The sequence below is a fragment of the Balearica regulorum genome, chromosome Z (assembly GCF_011004875.1).
Source record: "Balearica regulorum gibbericeps isolate bBalReg1 chromosome Z, bBalReg1.pri, whole genome shotgun sequence".
NCBI lineage: Eukaryota > Metazoa > Chordata > Aves > Gruiformes > Gruidae > Balearica > Balearica regulorum.
In genome coordinates, this window is record NC_046220.1 from 61,644,135 (window position 1) to 61,661,827 (window position 17,693).

The following is a 17,693-nucleotide window of genomic DNA, read 5'->3' on the forward strand; positions in this document are numbered from 1 at the left end:
GTTTTTTCTCTATACCTAACATGGTGGAATTCCATAGATTTCTTCTGTGTCTGTAGAAAGAAAAGAAAATGTGGCCAAGTCTGTCACAGCGCTCTCTGCCATGCTGTAGGTGACTGAGTACTTCAATGTAGATCCTTAATACACACCAGGAAAAAAAAAAGCAAGCAAAAAATGTTGATTTGGAGGAGATGAAATGACAATGAACTTAAAAATGCCAAAATGATTATTAGATACAATATTGAAAATGTTGGGAACTACAGGGTGTATAAAGATTGCTATGCAAAGGTGAAGTACAAGTAGGAGACGAGAAGTAGTATCTTTACATTGTCTAGCAATTAGTGACAATCTTAACAGTGACTTGATAAGCATTTGATAAGTTAGTGTTACACTTTTAATGGAAACAGGACTTTTTCACTTGGAAATTTATTCTCCAAATCTATTTTCATTGTATCACAGTTACTCTAGAGACTTGTATTGGGTGCTGCGTGCAGTCATGGATAGCCAATTACTGAGCTGTGTATGAAAGTAATGCACAAAAGGGAAGAGAGTAGGAGTTACAAGGAAGTATAAATGTGTAGGTTTGCCAAAAGGTTGATGACCTTGCAAACATGAGGGCATTTGTTGTAGTCATCTGTAGCACCTGCCACAGCTATCTAGAGAAGAGGAAAAAAGGTTCAAATAATCCTTTTCATGCAAAACTGTGATCAGTTAGCTGCCTGGGAAGGATCAGGAGTCCTCAGGCCAAAGAAGAGCCTTTTACCTGTGCTTCATCAGCCTTTTCTGCCAAAAAAAGGCTGAAGTGTAGTCTGGCTCTGGAAATGCATGTAGCACCGGCTATCTAGATTCTGATGTTTTATTCATGCAGTTTTTAACCTTCTCTCGCCACTTCTGTTACAGGCATGGAAAGCTACTGAAAGTAGCTTGTGTCCTAGTCATAGAATTTCTAACATGCTTTTGTTGATGTTACTGGGGAGGGAAACAAATAAAAAAAAGCTTCCCTTTGCAGTAAATAGTGTCCCTGACTTCATTATGCAAATTTCTTTGCTTTACTACTTAATCCATTTCCGTATTCTTATACTTGTGTGGATGTCTTTAGACCTAAGGTTAATGTGGCTTGAGTTTATTTTATAGATACATGAGTGTCTTGTACATGAACTTTCCTCCAGGGAACAGGTCCAACTATCTTGTACAGTAAGAAAAGGAAAAATCATGTGGCCAGTGGTAAGTGGTAACTCCACTAACTCCATCCTCTTAGTATAGCATACAGACGCAGATTAAATATCTTGATTGCTTGTATTGCTCAGATTTTGTTGCCTTTTATTTTAGCATGGCAGAGAACTGGAATTTTTCCAAGATGTTGCAGAAATAAGATGCTCTTGCATATTTCTAAACACCCACAAACAAAATAAAAATATTATTAAAGCAGCTGTGATCATATTCTTAGCAGTCCTGCCAGTTAATATAGTAGAGTGTTTGAAGATATCCCAAGCATGTTCTTAGAATTCTGCTGTTCTCATTCTTAGTCCCTATGGAAAACGGATTCTGTAACATCTGATCCCCTGTAAGACCTTGTCTGAAGGGTGAATTCAGTCCCAAGTCCTGTGTGCTGAACTTAATTATCACTCTCCCTAGTGAATGATGTAGACCAATTGTTTACAAAAAAAATTTAAAAATGCTGGAGATGTGATGTTGAAGCTTTAGTATGAGCAGTGCTGTAACAGTACTGCCCTAAGGCTTGAGTGGCATGTGACTGCTCGGGGATTTTTTCTTCTATCTGTAGGACCACCTAACCTGGGAGATAAGGTTCTTCCCTGTTACTTGTATTGTGCAATAGATGGTCTCCCCATCTGTGACTTTTGTAAAAGTAACAATTGTTTAGTTCACTTTGTGTTTGTTAGTATCATTGTCTGCATAATCTTTATAACCTGTTTGCTGTTTAGTAGACCAGCTAACTGAATTAGACTGTATTTAAGTATTTTATGGGGATTTTGGTAGTAACGCCTATTGAATGTGTTGGCCATTTTATCTTTAGGTTGCTTTTGAAGACTCTGTATGTAATATTTGCAGCTGAAGAACGTGTGCTTTTGCAGTATCTGGAGACTTCCACTGCTGTGATAGAATCATGTTGGTTTAGATGTAGGAAAAAAATGAGTGAAACTCTGATTTTTCCTTTAGGCAATCTGAATGAGTTTCTTATAGCCATGAATTAACATGAATTTTAAAAGTGAAGTCAATCCCAGCTGCTGTAGAATTTTTCATGTCTTCTACAAATAGTAGTATCTTAGTAGCAGCTTCCCTTAGCTGAATTAACTTCTTATACTACTGTATACCAAATATAGTAATAGAAAGATTTGCTGAATAACTTTTATTTTACAAAATTATTTTCTTGATAGATGTTTTTAAGATGGAATTTCAGTCCAGCCCTTTGGTGTAGTTGATATGATGTTGTTTCCTGTGAATTACATGAATCACAGCAACTTTAAACTTTTTTTTTATAGCCCTACCTGATCCCATCCTTCCATCCCTCCAAAAAATTTACCCAGTAAGTGTTTTTTATGAATTTATTAATCATATATATGTATGAAGCTGCTTATCTGAAATATATGAATTCTTAAATGTCTCTGGATTAAGTTAAACTCAGTCTGTAAGCCTGGTCATTGATACACTAAACAAAAGCGGGAAACAGGTTATTTGCTGCTTTTGATCATTTCTTTAGTGAAAACATTGTTATATATGAGAAGATTTCACACACAGTTGGAAACAAGTGCTAATGAGAGCTGCTGACCTAATTCTCTTTATGCTGGCTTGAAAATAAGCCAGTGTCATATGTAACTTTCTGATTCTCATTCCTTAGTATGTTAAGTAGTGGGGTTTGCATCCAACTGTGATGTTTTGGAATTCCATACCTTCCCACAGCTGTTGAGTTGCTTGATATTTCTGGGTGCGAGAGTGAATGATACATGTTTACAGAGGAGACTTTGGAGACCTCACAAAACTGGGCTTCAGTCCAACAAGAAAACACTTTTTTGGGGAATTTATGTCCAGATCATACTCTATGGATTTCCAGAGAACTCTGAGAATTGGTATGCTTTGATCCTCTGCAGAGTTAGGACTGTAATTAGTGAGACTTAATCTAAGGAAGATTACCTAGAAATAAGAGCTACCCTCCTAAATACTTGTCTGGGGACAAAAGAGCTATTGCTGAATAGTTCTATTGTATAACTTATTTAGAGAAATTCCTGAATTCCTTCCTCCTTACCTTTCTTCTCACATGTCCCTTTAAAAATGTTTCTTTATTGATAGTTGGTGCCCCTGTCTGTATGGGTTTTTTTGGTATGTTGCTAATAATTGTGCTGAGGTAGTATCAGAAAACCATCTTTCTTTTGCATATATTTCCTGCAGTGCTGAAATGGGAATATTAGATGACACTGTACATCAGGGAAAAAATACTATGGTGTCAGCCATTTTGGGTAATTAGGATGATCGAGATGCAGAAGAAAGCTTTGAGCTATAGTACACTGCAGTTTTATTTCCATTTTGTAAACCTGCTTAGGCATACCTGTACTAAATTTTTATGGTCTTTATTTTTTCTTCTGATTTTTTTTACTGTACTATATACCTTCTAATTTCTTCATTGCTAGTGCTTGAAAGCATTTGAAGCTGTTTTTCATTTGTACACTTAGCTTTTTCTGATGGATTTTTTGAATTTGCTAATCACATTTGCTTAAAGCTCACATGCTGTAGTATTTTAAGTTTTGTGTAGCATGTAATTTAAAGAAAACAACTGTAAGAATTGGTAACTTTTTACTCCTTTGTAATGATAATGCAAACATTTATATTTGTAGTGTTTGAACTATGTAAAGACCTTCAGAGCACTATACAAATATTAATGGCTTAAATGATTAAAGCAAAAGTATACAATGCCATAAGCTGAAAAATCTAATGAATTTGTACTAAATGCAAGGTTTTATCTTGGGTCATGTGAAAGTGGTAAATCACTTGCAGGTTCCTATGTTTCTAGAACAATGCTGTAAGAATAACTTTTTTTACCCTCTTTCAACATAGATTTTTGTTGTTAGTTATCTTGCCTTTGGAGGAGGCACTAAATATTCTAGGATTGCTAATAAAATAAAAATATATTTTTATACATGCTTACATAAAATCATAAAAACTATGGATTAAGATTTTAAAAAATATGCTAGAAATTTGCAAATATATTTTTGGTCTATTGTCTTCATTAGGAATATAATTAAGTGTTTAAAAATTGTGAAGGCTATTTCTGAATACTGATATTTCAAAGAAATTTAAAATGAAAATGAGAAATAGACCAAAACAATTATGGTCTTGTAGCTTGCAGTAATAATTACAAAGCACGGGCAAATGTCAGTATCCAAAGCAACTATACATTTTTCTTGTGGTTGTAGCTGGTCAAAGCTGTGTCTCCATCCTCATACTACACATTAATACTGCTTCTCCCCTTCTGAAACAAACCACCCTACCTACAATCTGGGTTTTTTTTCAAAATCAAATCTGCAGCTCTCTCTGCAGCCTAAAAATACTTCTGCACTTTGAAGGAAACTGCTGGTTTTAAATGGTAGGTGCCATGCAAGAGAAACATCTTGAGCGAGGAAGAAAAGGCAGATTCTGTGCCTTAGTGTATCCCTACTGCAGATGTGAAGTGTGAGAAGTCCTGGAAAGCCATCAGATCTGCCTGCCTGTGCATTCTTTTGCCTTGGGGGAGTCTCCAGCAGGCACCGAGCCGATGTGTTTTGCAACTGCTAGTTTAGAGGGAGTATTGAACCATATCAGGTGCAGGGTTGGATTCCGGGGCTTCCTTTGTTGCAGCCAAATGGGGTAGATGAGAGTAGCCCACAAAATGTGTTGGTCAGTTCTGAAGTCTGTATGGAACTTGCCTCCAAGTCAGGACTTTTGCAGATGAGCTCTGGAGAACCTGTGGTGGCTTAGGCCGTTATGGCTTCTGGTTGTTTTGCCTGTGTGTTTGCCAGAGGTGAGCATTGCTGCAACTGGGAGTCAGAAGGCAACGTGTTCCAGAGCAGCCTGGTGTATCACCTGAAATCCAGATGGAGGTGGGTCTCTATTAGTGCTCTGGATCGTGAACTTTATGGACTCTAGCATGAGCACGTTTTTGTTTCTGCTTTCTCAGCTTCACAAGTAGTCATGTCTTGCAAAAGGTGGGTCAGAAGATGGGATGGGATGGTGATTACTGTAGCTCCTTCATGCATAGGAGTCAGTCCTTGCACAGACACAATTTGCTTTGCTCTTCAAGTTGCACTTTTTTAAAGTATAAACACGAGTTAAAAATTAATTACTAAGACTAGAGAAGGCTATTTTATGTGTGCGAATATAGATACTTATCAAAAATGGCAAGATACAGTGGTAATGTCAGCATAGTAAACTTTTTTGAAGGAAGAATCTTATACAGTCAGAGTTAAACTCATTATACATCAAGATACTCAAATGTAAAGATATTTTTGATGTACGCTTGTTTTCCAGTGTGCAAGGTGGAATGAGAATATGTGTAAGCATTATATAGCTTGAACATAAAGCATGTTGCTGAATGCTAGTGTTTCCTTGAGAAATCAGTCAACCAATTTCTGGGGTGTTTTGAATTAATGTATAGCTCAATCAGATCCTGAATTTCTTTTCATTTCTTAAGATGGCACGAGGCAAAGACACAAGAAGCAAATTAGGGACTAGTTTTAAATAAAGATGAATTTTTTGCCTTCTAGAGCAAGTTAAGAAGGGAAAGCTTACAGGGAAGGCCTAAGTGAAACTAAGCTAGTATGAAGGGTGCTTTGTAATTCTCTATTACTACCAGCCTCCATTATGTGCAGAGTCTATAAGCTGTACCTTGTTCTGTTCATCTAGTTATTCCCCAGTTCCCTCTGGCAGGAAGAAAAGTCCTGTTATCCCTGTTTTACAATAGGTGAATGGGGGCGGGTTGAGGCTAATGGATTTTCATGGCTTGTCTGTGGCAAAGCAAAAAGATGAGCCTAGGTATCCTGTAGCTGGTCCGAGCTCTTGTTCACTGGACTGTGAGTGATTGCTTTTAGAAATGACCTTAAACAAACTACATTGTTGGTTATTGACATATTGATATATCTTGACAGAAGATTTAATAAATCTTCGTCATACCCAATTTTAAGTAATAATTAATTTGGTTTTACATGTAAAACTTTCTAACGTGGTAATAGCAATTTCTTCCATAACAAATTTTCTGTATTTCAGAAAGATGAAACACTTTTTTTTTTTCCTTCTACATGTGGTGGTCAGCAACTCAGTGTTTATAAAAATACGTTGACTAACAATATCAGAAATATATGATTAACAGTTTGCTTTAGTGAGTGTAAAAAAATATTTTCTTCCAGAAAAGTAGTTTCAGTCATGCTTTTCATTTTGTAATACTTAGTTGTCTTTTTAAGAGTCATTTTCATAGTGGTATAACCACTAAAACAAGTGGAGATGGGAATTACTTATACGTGTTTCTCTTATACTAGGTGGTTGGGTTTTTAAATTATTAGCTGCTATAGACTGTAACTTGCGTTTGTACTAGAGCACTTGTATAGAATAATATGCATTTATTTTTTGAGGGCAAATGGCTTTCTGATTAAAGAAAACTTTGATTTGCCTGACCTTTGTCATATACATGGTAAAACTTGGAACTGCAGGCTTCACAAAATTGAACTTGCTTTTGGAAAAAAATAAACATCTTCAATTCTGCAATCTAAAATTATGTTTTAATTCCTAGATGAAGATTTAGAAAATTGCTTTCTAATGCAGGTCAGGAATTTTATCTCTTGTGCCATGGGTAGGAGTCATAGAATGTGATATATCTGCTCCTCAAATTAGGAGTGTTTTATCACTGCTGCTTACATAACTTTTGATCAGTTGCAAACTCTGTAAAGAAACAGACAAACTAAATATCCTGAAAAATGCCTTCATCTGCACTATGCTTCTGCAGTAATCACTCTTCTCAAAATACAGATTTCTGATTTTAAAACTCTGCAAGGTTTTGTAACTTCCTATTTCATTAACTGCTAAACAAATCTTACTGGCAAAAATATATTTGGATAAAGTTATATTTTATATCCTTTTTGTTCTTTTGCTTTTTTCTGGATGTAAGCATGCACACACAGCCACATATGTATTCTCTTTTTTTGCTGTAAGTTTTATTACAGCTATATTTGATATATTGTCTTTTGCTACTAGTATAACTGTTGATTTATTTTATCTTACTCAAATGATGTACAAACACTAATAAAATTAATTAATTGTGATCAATATATAAAGCATAAATAAAATGTACTTAAGGTCAAGATTGATAAGAAAAAAGCAACATTCTTCCTAAGCTTGTAATAGTGTTAACAAAAATAGCTTATTTATTATCGTGACAAATAATATCCCAAAGTATCTAAATTTTTAGCTGCTCAGTATGCCAACCTCACTGTCATGGCAGATTTTTCCTGCAGTTGAGAAGTTCTCAGGCATTTCAACATTCAAAAAATTAAAAAAAAAATCACTTTCCTTTTCAGAAATGTCTGCTGCCTCCATACATTTATTGATTAGTCTTAGTAGATACCTGATGTAGTAGTTTCATTGCACTTCTGTTTTGTATTGTTTGGATGTCAGCAGCCCTTGTTCTCATTCTTTTTTTCCTCCCTATGTCCATTTCCTCATGAGCTGTTATACTGCTAATACTAAAGTCATTTGTTGTGACTCTTCTACAACTTTCTGTGGGAATGGGCAAGGAGTGACTTTCACTCTAGTACCTGTCTCATTACCTTTGGGGTTAAAACTGCATATACCGTATAACACAGGAACAACTGTTTCCATTTTAGATCTTCATATGCTGCATATCTGCTTTTTATGTCTGTCTGTCTCCATGTTTTTGTTTGTGTTCTGTTGCATTGTAAACTGTTAAATTCTGAGCTCTGCTAACTATAATAATTTTTTATACGGAAAGTTGTATCATGTGAGAACAAGACATGAATTTTTTTTGTAGCTGGAAGAATGGCCTTTTTTCCCAGAAGGTGTCGCACAAGGTTCCAGGAGGTTTTGCTAGAATTGGCAAAAGAGGATGAGAGCCCTAAACTTTCTAGTCCTACTGGTTTGATTGCTAACCATACTTTTCTTAGAGGAAGCACTGCCAGCTGTGAATGTGGAAATAGTATTACAGTGTATAGTGCTTCCAGTGATATTCTAGTACTATAAAGTTTGAGTCATGCCTGATACTACTCTTTAAAATAACAAAGGAGTGGGAGGGGAGATGCAGTAGTGAATGAGTAGGTTCCTAAATTTACACAGATGTATTTCTTTATGTGAATCTTGGGTTCATTTTCTACTACATACACAACACAGCTGTAAAATGTAATATCCTGGTATTACTAGGTTTTGAAAATTGTTTCTTTAGCAAGAGAAGATGTGTTGTCCTCCATGTACCCCAGTCTCTCAGAAGAACCTAAAGGATGCAATGGACATCCAAACAGTATAGCAGATCTAAAACCATGTTAATTTAGTCTCATGTAGATTCCTTTTTAAGCTGGCAGTAGTGAATTTTGTTTATAGCAAACCCGACCTTTTATTCCCCCTTCTTCCCTGCTCGACCCCCCCATTCTCTTCCCCCCCTCTGCCCCTGAAGAAAAGTACACTTCAGCTTAAATGCTGCATTCTGTGTATTCAGGTTTTTTGTATAACTTCTTCTTTTTTCTTTTTTTTTTATTCTTTCAGATAGGTTGGCTAGAGGAGGTGCTGCTGCAGTCTTTGAACTCATTATGTGGGAGGATGCAGGTTCATATTAGAGCCAGTGGGTTTCATATGCAATTTTAACTCTGTGCAGTGGGGAAAAATAAGTCAGGCCTTCCTTTTGGATTGCTTTTGTACCACAGTTATGGGAACTTGGCGATAAGTGCATTAGCTTCACCAACCCTGTTTCAGTTCAGCTGCAGCCAGCTCAGTGCAGGCTACCTTACTCAGCTTCTGCTCACGTGGTTTTACTAGCACATAAGTGCAAGTCCAGTTCCGAGATTATCCCGTGTTAAAATACTTTTAACAGTATTTAACTATTTAACAAACAGAAGGCAAGGGATGGTCTCGGATGCGCCGGTACAAGATGATTCTACCTGAAATCAGGGGGAGTAACTAGTGCCCGACAGAGAAGCACAAGAGAAATAGTCCTTTGCTTCTAAGTTGTCCTTGAACTTCTAATAAGCAAATGATAGGCAGCTTTTCTGTTGTGAAAAATATATGCACCTAGATTTAAAGCTCTGTGTGTGTATGTATATACATACTCTCTGGTTTTATTTTGACAGGAATCTTTTGATCCTACTATGCAGTTGCATCTCGTTCATCAAGCACCACGTACCATTCCTCGTTACCTCTCAAAAAATGGATCAAGCCTTGGAGATTTGCTAATAGGCTTCTTCAAATATTATGCCACAGAATTTGAGTAAGTAATAAGCTCATGTTAGTGTTTTAGAATATGCAAAGCTTTTTGATACTTTCTATTCAATACATCAACATTTTATAACCCTTGAAGAGAAAGAATAACAGTAAGGCAGAAGTGGTAACTGACAGGAAATGGGTGAAAAGACAAAAGGACAACAGGAATGCTGATAGAGTGTCTGACATCTTTTGCTTAGCCAAGCATTCTATCCTTTAAAATAGCTGCAAGAAGTTAGAGAGCTTTATCCTTTTAAAAATAGCTGGGGTTTGTTATGTTATACTGTTCTAAAACTGCCTATTCATGTGTGAGAATAATCTATTCTTAGTTGTAGTTCAAGGTATTGGTTATGATATGAATTATTTGGCCCTTAATAGCTGTGCTTGTCTTCTGTCACCCTGAGTCAATGGAAGGAACTGACCAAATGGCTCCTTACTTTGACTGTAATATACATCAATATAGGACACACCTGCTGAAGAATTCTGTAATACATAGTTGGTTCAGTAACCTTGTTGGTTTGCTAGAATCTGAGTTTGATTTTGGTGTCTGGATTTTCTTGTAGAAGAGAAGAAGCTGAAGTTGTGAGAGCATCTGAGAAAGCTGTAGATTACAAACATTTTGCCAAATTGTCACTTGATAATTTCTTAGAAAAAGTGCTTGTCTATATAAAATATCAAATGGTTGTAATCCAATAATCTTAAAGATCTTCTAAAGAATTTTTTTTCTGAGGCAGTTGGTTCATACCTGTTGCTGTCCTGTGTATGTGCATCATATCCATTTCCTGGAAGGAGAAAAAAATGCATAACTGCTGGATACTCATCATAATTTGTGAAGTGTTCATGTTTTACTTCAATGTAAGAAGTGAACAATCATGAAATCCTTAAAAGAAAACATCACTAGGGTGTGCACCACATGTGGAATATATAAGCTAAATCCATATGGCTTGTGGCAGTTCACGACTGAATTGCACTTTGTGCATGCTTAAGCCTGATTTTTCACATTAAAGGATTTTCCTTCAACAATCTCTGCAGATAAAGGAATGGTCTTTTGTCCTAAAAGTTTCTCCTAAGTAACTGTCTTTTCAGCTGGCAAGGTGCTCTTTGTTAAAGAGGTAAATTAGAAGACACTGCTGGAGGAGATACCTCACGTTCCAAATTTGTGTGGGACGCTAGATGCATCCTTTACTACTTGTATGTATAATGAGCTGTTAATCTTCTCGTACATGAAAGTAAATGCCTTTTCCACTAAGGAAGAAGTTTCTGGTTTGCCTGTGCAAACTAGCGGAGGAAATCTTGTCCAAATGCAGGAAGAATAACTAATTTGACTTCTCTGCTTTGGGTCCTTGTGAACATAGTCCAGAGCAGATTTCTGCATAAGTCAGTAGCTGGTCCAGAAAGACTCTTTTTTTTCCCCTGCTGTTAGACATGCAGGATATACTAAGAAATATGAAGACTAGCAATGCTGCAATATCAGTACTTGAACTGATGGTAATCCTGGAATATTGTTTTTCATGATTATCATAAATGAGGAAAAAATGTTACCTAAATTTAATCGCAGAAGTACAGGGGAGCTTCTGGTTAAAACAAAGCCTGAAAAAGTGGACAATGAAGATAGGATAGTTGCCGACAAGGGAAGAAAATATTTTTAAAAAACAGCCAACCAAACAAAAAAAGAATATCTGGCTTATTTTTTCCAGTGTTATGGACCTGTTAAGTATTTAAATATTTGACTGGTGATATTCTCTTTAAAAAAAGATAAAAACAAAACCCAAACACAACCAAGAAAACCCAAACACCCCCCCCCCCCCCCCAACAAACCAGCCTGTGAAAAACAGCCATTCCAATTCCTGTATTGAAAATGTTACATAGCTGAGAAATCAGGAAATGATACACCTAATGCACAACCTATATTATTTTTAACTTTCTGCTACAAAAAGATAACTTACATGTGTACTGTTTACTTGACCATCTATGTATCCCTGACAACTATAAATCTTGTTTGAAAGGAGCAGGGTGTGTGTCTTGAAGATACTAAAATTCTCTATAGTTTCATAAACACTGGTAATTGGCTGGAGAAGAGAAACCCTAATTAAGGTCTATGCTGGGGAAAAGGTGGGCAGAACATAGTATTTAAACACAGGGGTGTGTGTGAGATAGGCACCCGATGAGAACAAGTACAGTGTCACACTGTCCACAGTTACCTGTTATCTTTGCTTTGAGGTTGCCGATGGAAACAGTGTTCTAGGTGGGAATGAGGATAAGAGTTAAATAACACAGGGCTGTATTAGTGCTCCTTTTCATGGAAGAACTAGTATTTTACTCCTGAATGCTTTGAATATTTTCATTGCTGTAATCAATAATTTTTTTTCAGTGTTTGCTTCCCCTGTAAATATTTACTAGTGGTTTCATACAGAGAAATTTTGAGATTATATTTTAGATACTGTGACTGTTAGGTCACATTTAAATGATCTGTACTGTGCTAGTGAACTTTCACTATTGAACTGGATTGTGCTTAATGAAAAGATTACTAAAGAGTACTGCGATTTTCATAAAAGTGACTTTTGTAGATTCCTATCTATGGAGTAGGACACAACACTAACAGGTTTGACACACAGGATCTGTTTTGATGAAAGAACAGCATGCAGTCAAGAATGATCAGATGATGTGTGAAGATCATAATTTTGGACAGACTAAGTCATTGATGCCACCGGCCTGGAATGCTTAACTGATCAACTATGTTACATGTATTGGTCAGGAAGATGGAGATACATTGGTTTAAACTTTGCCCTTAGTCTAGCAAAGGCCAGTAGGTATTTCAGTTAAAATATACATTTTATTTTATTTGATGTTAAATAATATTTAAGGACAGGATGGCCCCAAAGAGTAGGGCACAAAGGAAGAAACAGGAACCTGCACCTCTGCAGCCATGGATGAGTTTATCTCCTTGTGCTGTGGTTTGGTTGGGTTTTTTCACTTATGCGTTTAATCTGCTTTATTTAGACTATAAGCTCTTTCAGAAAATTGCTGATGACCATGTATTTATACAGTGCACATTCCACAGTTGTACTCCAGGATTTTCAGTGTGTCCATAAGAAGTAATTTTTATCCCCCTTGATAAGTTTCCAGAAATGTGACTTGGAAATTGCTGCATGTGTTGGACTTACACCCTACATATGGCAAAGATTGATTTGCTGACATGGCTGTGTAATTAGCTTGCCATAACAGTTCAAGTCTGCATAATGTTTTGTATGATACAGCTGGCTAAAAGTATGCTTATAACTCCATTTTAACTTTAAGTATTTCAAACGATCAAAGGTCTGCTGATCATGCAGTGAATGTGACCAAGTAAAAAATGTATGGAGGTGTTCTCAAAAGAAAGTATTTGGAAACTGGTCCATGTTTATCAGGCCCCCTGGTGAGAGTGTCTGATTTCATTTCTGCAGCTGTGAGTGAAGGCAGCAGGTTTTCACTTGGCTGTCTCTTTACAAAGCAAGACCTTGAAGCAAGGCCTTGCTCCCCTGAAGTTACTGCTAGGGAATCTAGAGCTTGTCCTTTGGGATTGTACTTCTCTTAAATTTGTTGTTTCAAGTTTATGTAGCAGTTGTTTAAGATTATTCACTGATTAAGTTGTATTTGGTGGACATGATAAATGATTGGTTACGTTATCATGATAAAACATAGAATACAGTTGCTTACAGTTCTCTTCAGGATAGAATTGGTCATATAATAAAGGGATCACTTTTTAATACTATATTGAATTAAATATGCTTGCAATTTGTACCCATTTAGTGTGTTTATGCAAGTGGCTTTGGCTTCTGAAAAGGCTCTGGAAAACATAAGCTTTTTGATCTATTTGTACTGTATTCATGCACATTTACTCCTGGAAATGCCTGGTCTTTTTCTTTCAAATTCTTGCCTTCTCCATGAGGAGCACATACCTAATGTGGGCAGTGACACCAGAAGTAGCTGGTAATTGAAATAGCTGTTTAACTGATTAGTGTTAAGTTATGGACTGAAAGTGTGTATGCAGAGAATATTTCTTTTGTGTTGGCAATAATGAAGTTGTTGTGTGCAAGCCAAAATGGTTAAAATTGATACATAAATTGCCACTGGTTATTCATTTCTAATTCAGGCTGATTTTGGTACCAAGGCTGTATTAGTGAAGGTTTAATGAGACTATTAGATAAAGTAGTTGTTTTCAAGTTTAAATAAAAAGCTGTTTAAATAGCTAGCAATTACATACTTTTCATTGCTTTTTGCTAAACCAGTGTATTATAAATGCATTTATTTTTTGCTGAGTAATTAAGCCAAGTATAACCTAGAGAAAAAGAAGTCAAGAGAAGAATTACATGTTTGAAGTCGTCCCCGTCCCCCGTCCCCCCCCGCCCTCGATCTCTCTGATTCTTAAATATACTTTTAGAAAAAGCAGAAGAGTCAAGCTGTGAGCTTCTGCTCATGACCAATGTTCTGGTGCTGCAGTTCAAGTTTCTTTGATGCTCTAGTCACATGTTTTTTTGCTTTTGTCTTTTTTTTTTTGTGGTGGGTTGTTTTTTTTTTTTGGAAATCATCTGAATTTCTTGTTAAGCTTGTGTTGATAGTTTATTAAAACGACACAATAGGAAAGTATTTGGTGCTGCACAATATCTCTAATTCTTGCAAAAGCAGTCTACTATGGGAATAAAGGAGAGGGAGAAGGATGGGTTAGAATGAAAGCTTCAGTTGCATTGAATGCTAGAAATTATCATAATCTGTACTAATTTTCTAAAGAATGTATTAAGAGAAATCTAAATATACACAGCACTGGGTGAATAAGTAATCTGAGGTATCTTAAACTGTGCTTCATATGCTGCGTCCTGCACCTTTTTGAAATAGGCCCTATTCATATTCTTAAATAGAAGAATAAAGTACATGTTCTATGGAAGTACAGTTATTCAAACAGCTCACTTTCATGAGTTGTATCCAAGATCATTTGTAGAATTACAGGCATGGATTTTTAGCTGGTGTAAACTGTCTTACCACCACTGACTTAATGGAGTTAATGACAGCTGATCTCTGGCCTAGGGAGCACAGAGTTCTTCCAAATTTAACTGATGAATTATAGACTGTATTTTGATTTACAGTTGATATTTACAGATTTACTGCAGGTGGTCAATGCATCCAGCCAAGCTCCTCTCTTTGCATTATGTCAAAAGATTGATTCAGTGAGATCACATCAGGTGTGCATAACACCAGTACAGCTAGCAGCATGTTACCCAGCTATTTCTAAGCCCCATTCAGTCAGGGTGTATGGTGATGCGTTGTTGGTGATCCAGGCATTGGGCTAATATGGTAGTTCCCATGTTTAGTTAAAAGCACTGAAAACTGGCTGCGTAGTTGAGAACATAAAAGTGCAAGTGGTTGCTTTGGCTTCCATTACATTTGGCACATTGTTGTGCCAGGTATCATAAAGATCATAAAGATGCTTGGCACATTGTAAAGATTGCCCTGTAAACTGCCTGCTGTTCCTGTTTCAGTCTGTTCATTTGCTGTGGTTTTTGCTGTTGTAAAATAGCATGCAGAAAGTGGTAGAATATCTTCAAACGCGTATTTGATTTGTTGCTCTGTTATGCTTGTAGGAGATATAAAATTGAGTATATACGAAGTGTTAGTGCTTTCTAATAATAGGTTCTTTACAGGCCAGCAGTCCTGGTGAAAGCAAGCTATCTTTATATACTGTTGAATATTTTTTAAATGGAATGCAGTATGTGACTTCATCTGCACTTAAACTCCTTACATTCTTTTTCTCTCCACAGAAAATTCTGAAAGGCTGTAATTTCTTTTGAACTTAGAAATAAATGCAGGCATCCATATTCAAGTTGATGTTGTTACTTGAAAAAATTACTCTGTTGTGAATATATGTTACTCATGGATACCTGTGATACTCTGTTTTGCAGATAAAGTTGGTTGTGGATAATTTTTCTTGTTTCCTACCTATCATTCCTTATTCTTACATAGTGAATTATGAAGATTAGACTGTTAATTAAATTACTCATTATTATAAAGTACTGTTGTATCCAGGCTTATGACATAGCATTTTTTTTAATGTAAACTGATATTATTAATCTAGAATCAAGAGTTTAAAGTTCTGCAAATTGTTTTCCTTTTCCCTAGTTGGAGCCATCAAATGATTTCAGTTCGTGAGGCCAAAGCTATTCCAAGACCTGATGGTATTGAATGGAGAAACAAATTTATTTGTGTAGAAGGTAAAATGTAAAGCTGCATTATAATTTTTAACTGTTAAGACACTAAATACATAAATCTGTTAATTGGACTTTATATTGGTTGTGTATTAATAATGCACATGTGTAATATGATTATGTAGAAGAATGAAGTTTAACCAATGTAAATAGTTTTGGAAACAGTCCCACCAAAAACATTTGAGAAGGAAGCTTTAAGTTCTATAGTGTTTAAAAATAGTTCTCCTGACCTTTTCTTCAAGAGCACTCATTGCCCTGTTACTGTTGGAACAGGGATTAGGACTTTGACAAGGAATGGACTTTATGACAGTAGTGTGTGTTTTCCTGCTCTGCAAAAATAGTCGTCAGTTTTGCCAAGATTGAGTTCTGAAAAAACACAACGGGCACATACTCGGATTCCTCTATAAGAATATTCCTTGTCCCAGAAATGCTCTGACATCGCAAGTTCTAACAGTGACTAACTAGATTATGCATATGTTGATCCCCTTGTGGCTACTATTTCTGACTGGCTTGTGAATGTACAGTATCTGCAGAGACTGTATGATCATAGAATCATGGAATGGTTTGGGTTGGAAGGGACCTTAAAGACCATCTAGTTCCAACTCCCCCTGTCATGGGCAGGGACACCCTCCACTAGACCATGTTGCCCAAAGCCCCATCCAACCTGGCCTTGAACACTTCCTGGGAGGGGGGATCCACAACCTCTCTGGGCAACCTGTTCCAGTGCCTCACCACCCTCACAGTAAGGAATTTCTTCCTAACATCTAATCTAAATTCTAATCTACCTTTTTTCAGCTTAAAGCCATTACCCCTCATCTTATCACTCCATGCCCTTGTAAACAGTCCCTCCCCAGCTTTCTTGTAGGCCCCCTTCAAGGGGCTGCTCTGAAGGTCTCCCTGGAGCCTTTTCTTCTCCAGGCTGAACAACCCCAACTCTCTCAGCCTGTCCTTATAGGAGAGGTGCTCCAGCCCTCTCATCATTATCTATCCATCCAGAACTGGAGGGTAAACCTAGGCTACCTTTTGGAGTTGCAGGTCTCAGCCTTTGGCTGAACTGGGCAGTAGCACTATATAGGGACCTGCTTCATGTGCTCTTGCTGCCATTCAGCCGCTGTGGGGAATCTACATGCAGAAGGTGAACAGTTAGCATGTGTAGGAGATGAACCTTGACCGAGGGAAAGAAAAGATAGTAGATCAAGAGAAGGATTGAGATGTTAGGAGAATGGAAAGAGAAGCAGGGACGGGACTGAGAGGTGCTGCGTAACTGGAAACAGTTAACAAAGAGATAAGAAAGGGGAGTGAGAATCAGAATGCAGCAGGTGAAAGGGAATTGGTTGGACAAGGGACTATGGATAAGGAACCAAGGCGGAATGGGAGGCAGAATTAGAAGTAGGTGGTTTAGGACACTGGAGTGAAGAGGGAATGTTTGAAATGGGAGAGGTGTCTTGGGCCCCAGCTGTAAATAAATGGAGACTATTAGGATCAGGATATCAAGGGTTGAAGTTTGAGGATAAGTGAGAAATGGAACTTGGACAGGAGCTAAATGGTGTGGGAAGATTTTGCTGGGGGAAGAGGGAGGTAAAGCAGAAGCCCTGTGGCTGGACAGACATTCCTGAAGATTGCTTGGGGTGGGAGTGCACCCATGTGTCCGTGCACATAATTTCTTGCGTTTGTGCTACCCTGTGCAGAGAATCATTACCCATTGGCGAAGTTAGTTATTCTGTGGCCCAGAGCTCACCAACTTGGCTGTAATCATATGGACAGCAGTGTGGAGCTACATGATAGGTTTCCCGTTCTTTATTTGACTTTTCTGGGGAAAAAATCAACTACCAGTCATAGGGGAAAAAAAAACACTGAAAGATGATTGCATGTTTGACTCTGCAGTCTGAGTTGAGGAATGTGAGAATTAGAGTATCTGCACAGCTGAAGTGATTTGGGATAGAGCAGTGCAGGCATTGCCAAGGCTCTGGTCTCAATGTGGGAGGTGGGAATGCTGGG

At 37.1% G+C, this 17,693-nt stretch overlaps 1 protein-coding gene across 3 annotated transcripts in view; it reads left to right on the forward strand.

Annotated features, from left to right (window-relative positions):
- TENT2 (terminal nucleotidyltransferase 2) overlaps nt 1-17,693 on the forward strand; it is a 44,385-nt gene that overhangs the window by 21,290 nt on the left and 5,402 nt on the right. For all 3 annotated transcript variants that reach the window (XM_075739264.1, XM_075739265.1, XM_075739266.1), the window contains 3 exons: nt 2,499-2,542; nt 9,330-9,466; nt 15,610-15,701. In XM_075739264.1, the coding sequence (XP_075595379.1) occupies nt 2,499-2,542; nt 9,330-9,466; nt 15,610-15,701 (273 nt within the window). The remainder of the gene's footprint in view (nt 1-2,498; nt 2,543-9,329; nt 9,467-15,609; nt 15,702-17,693) is intronic.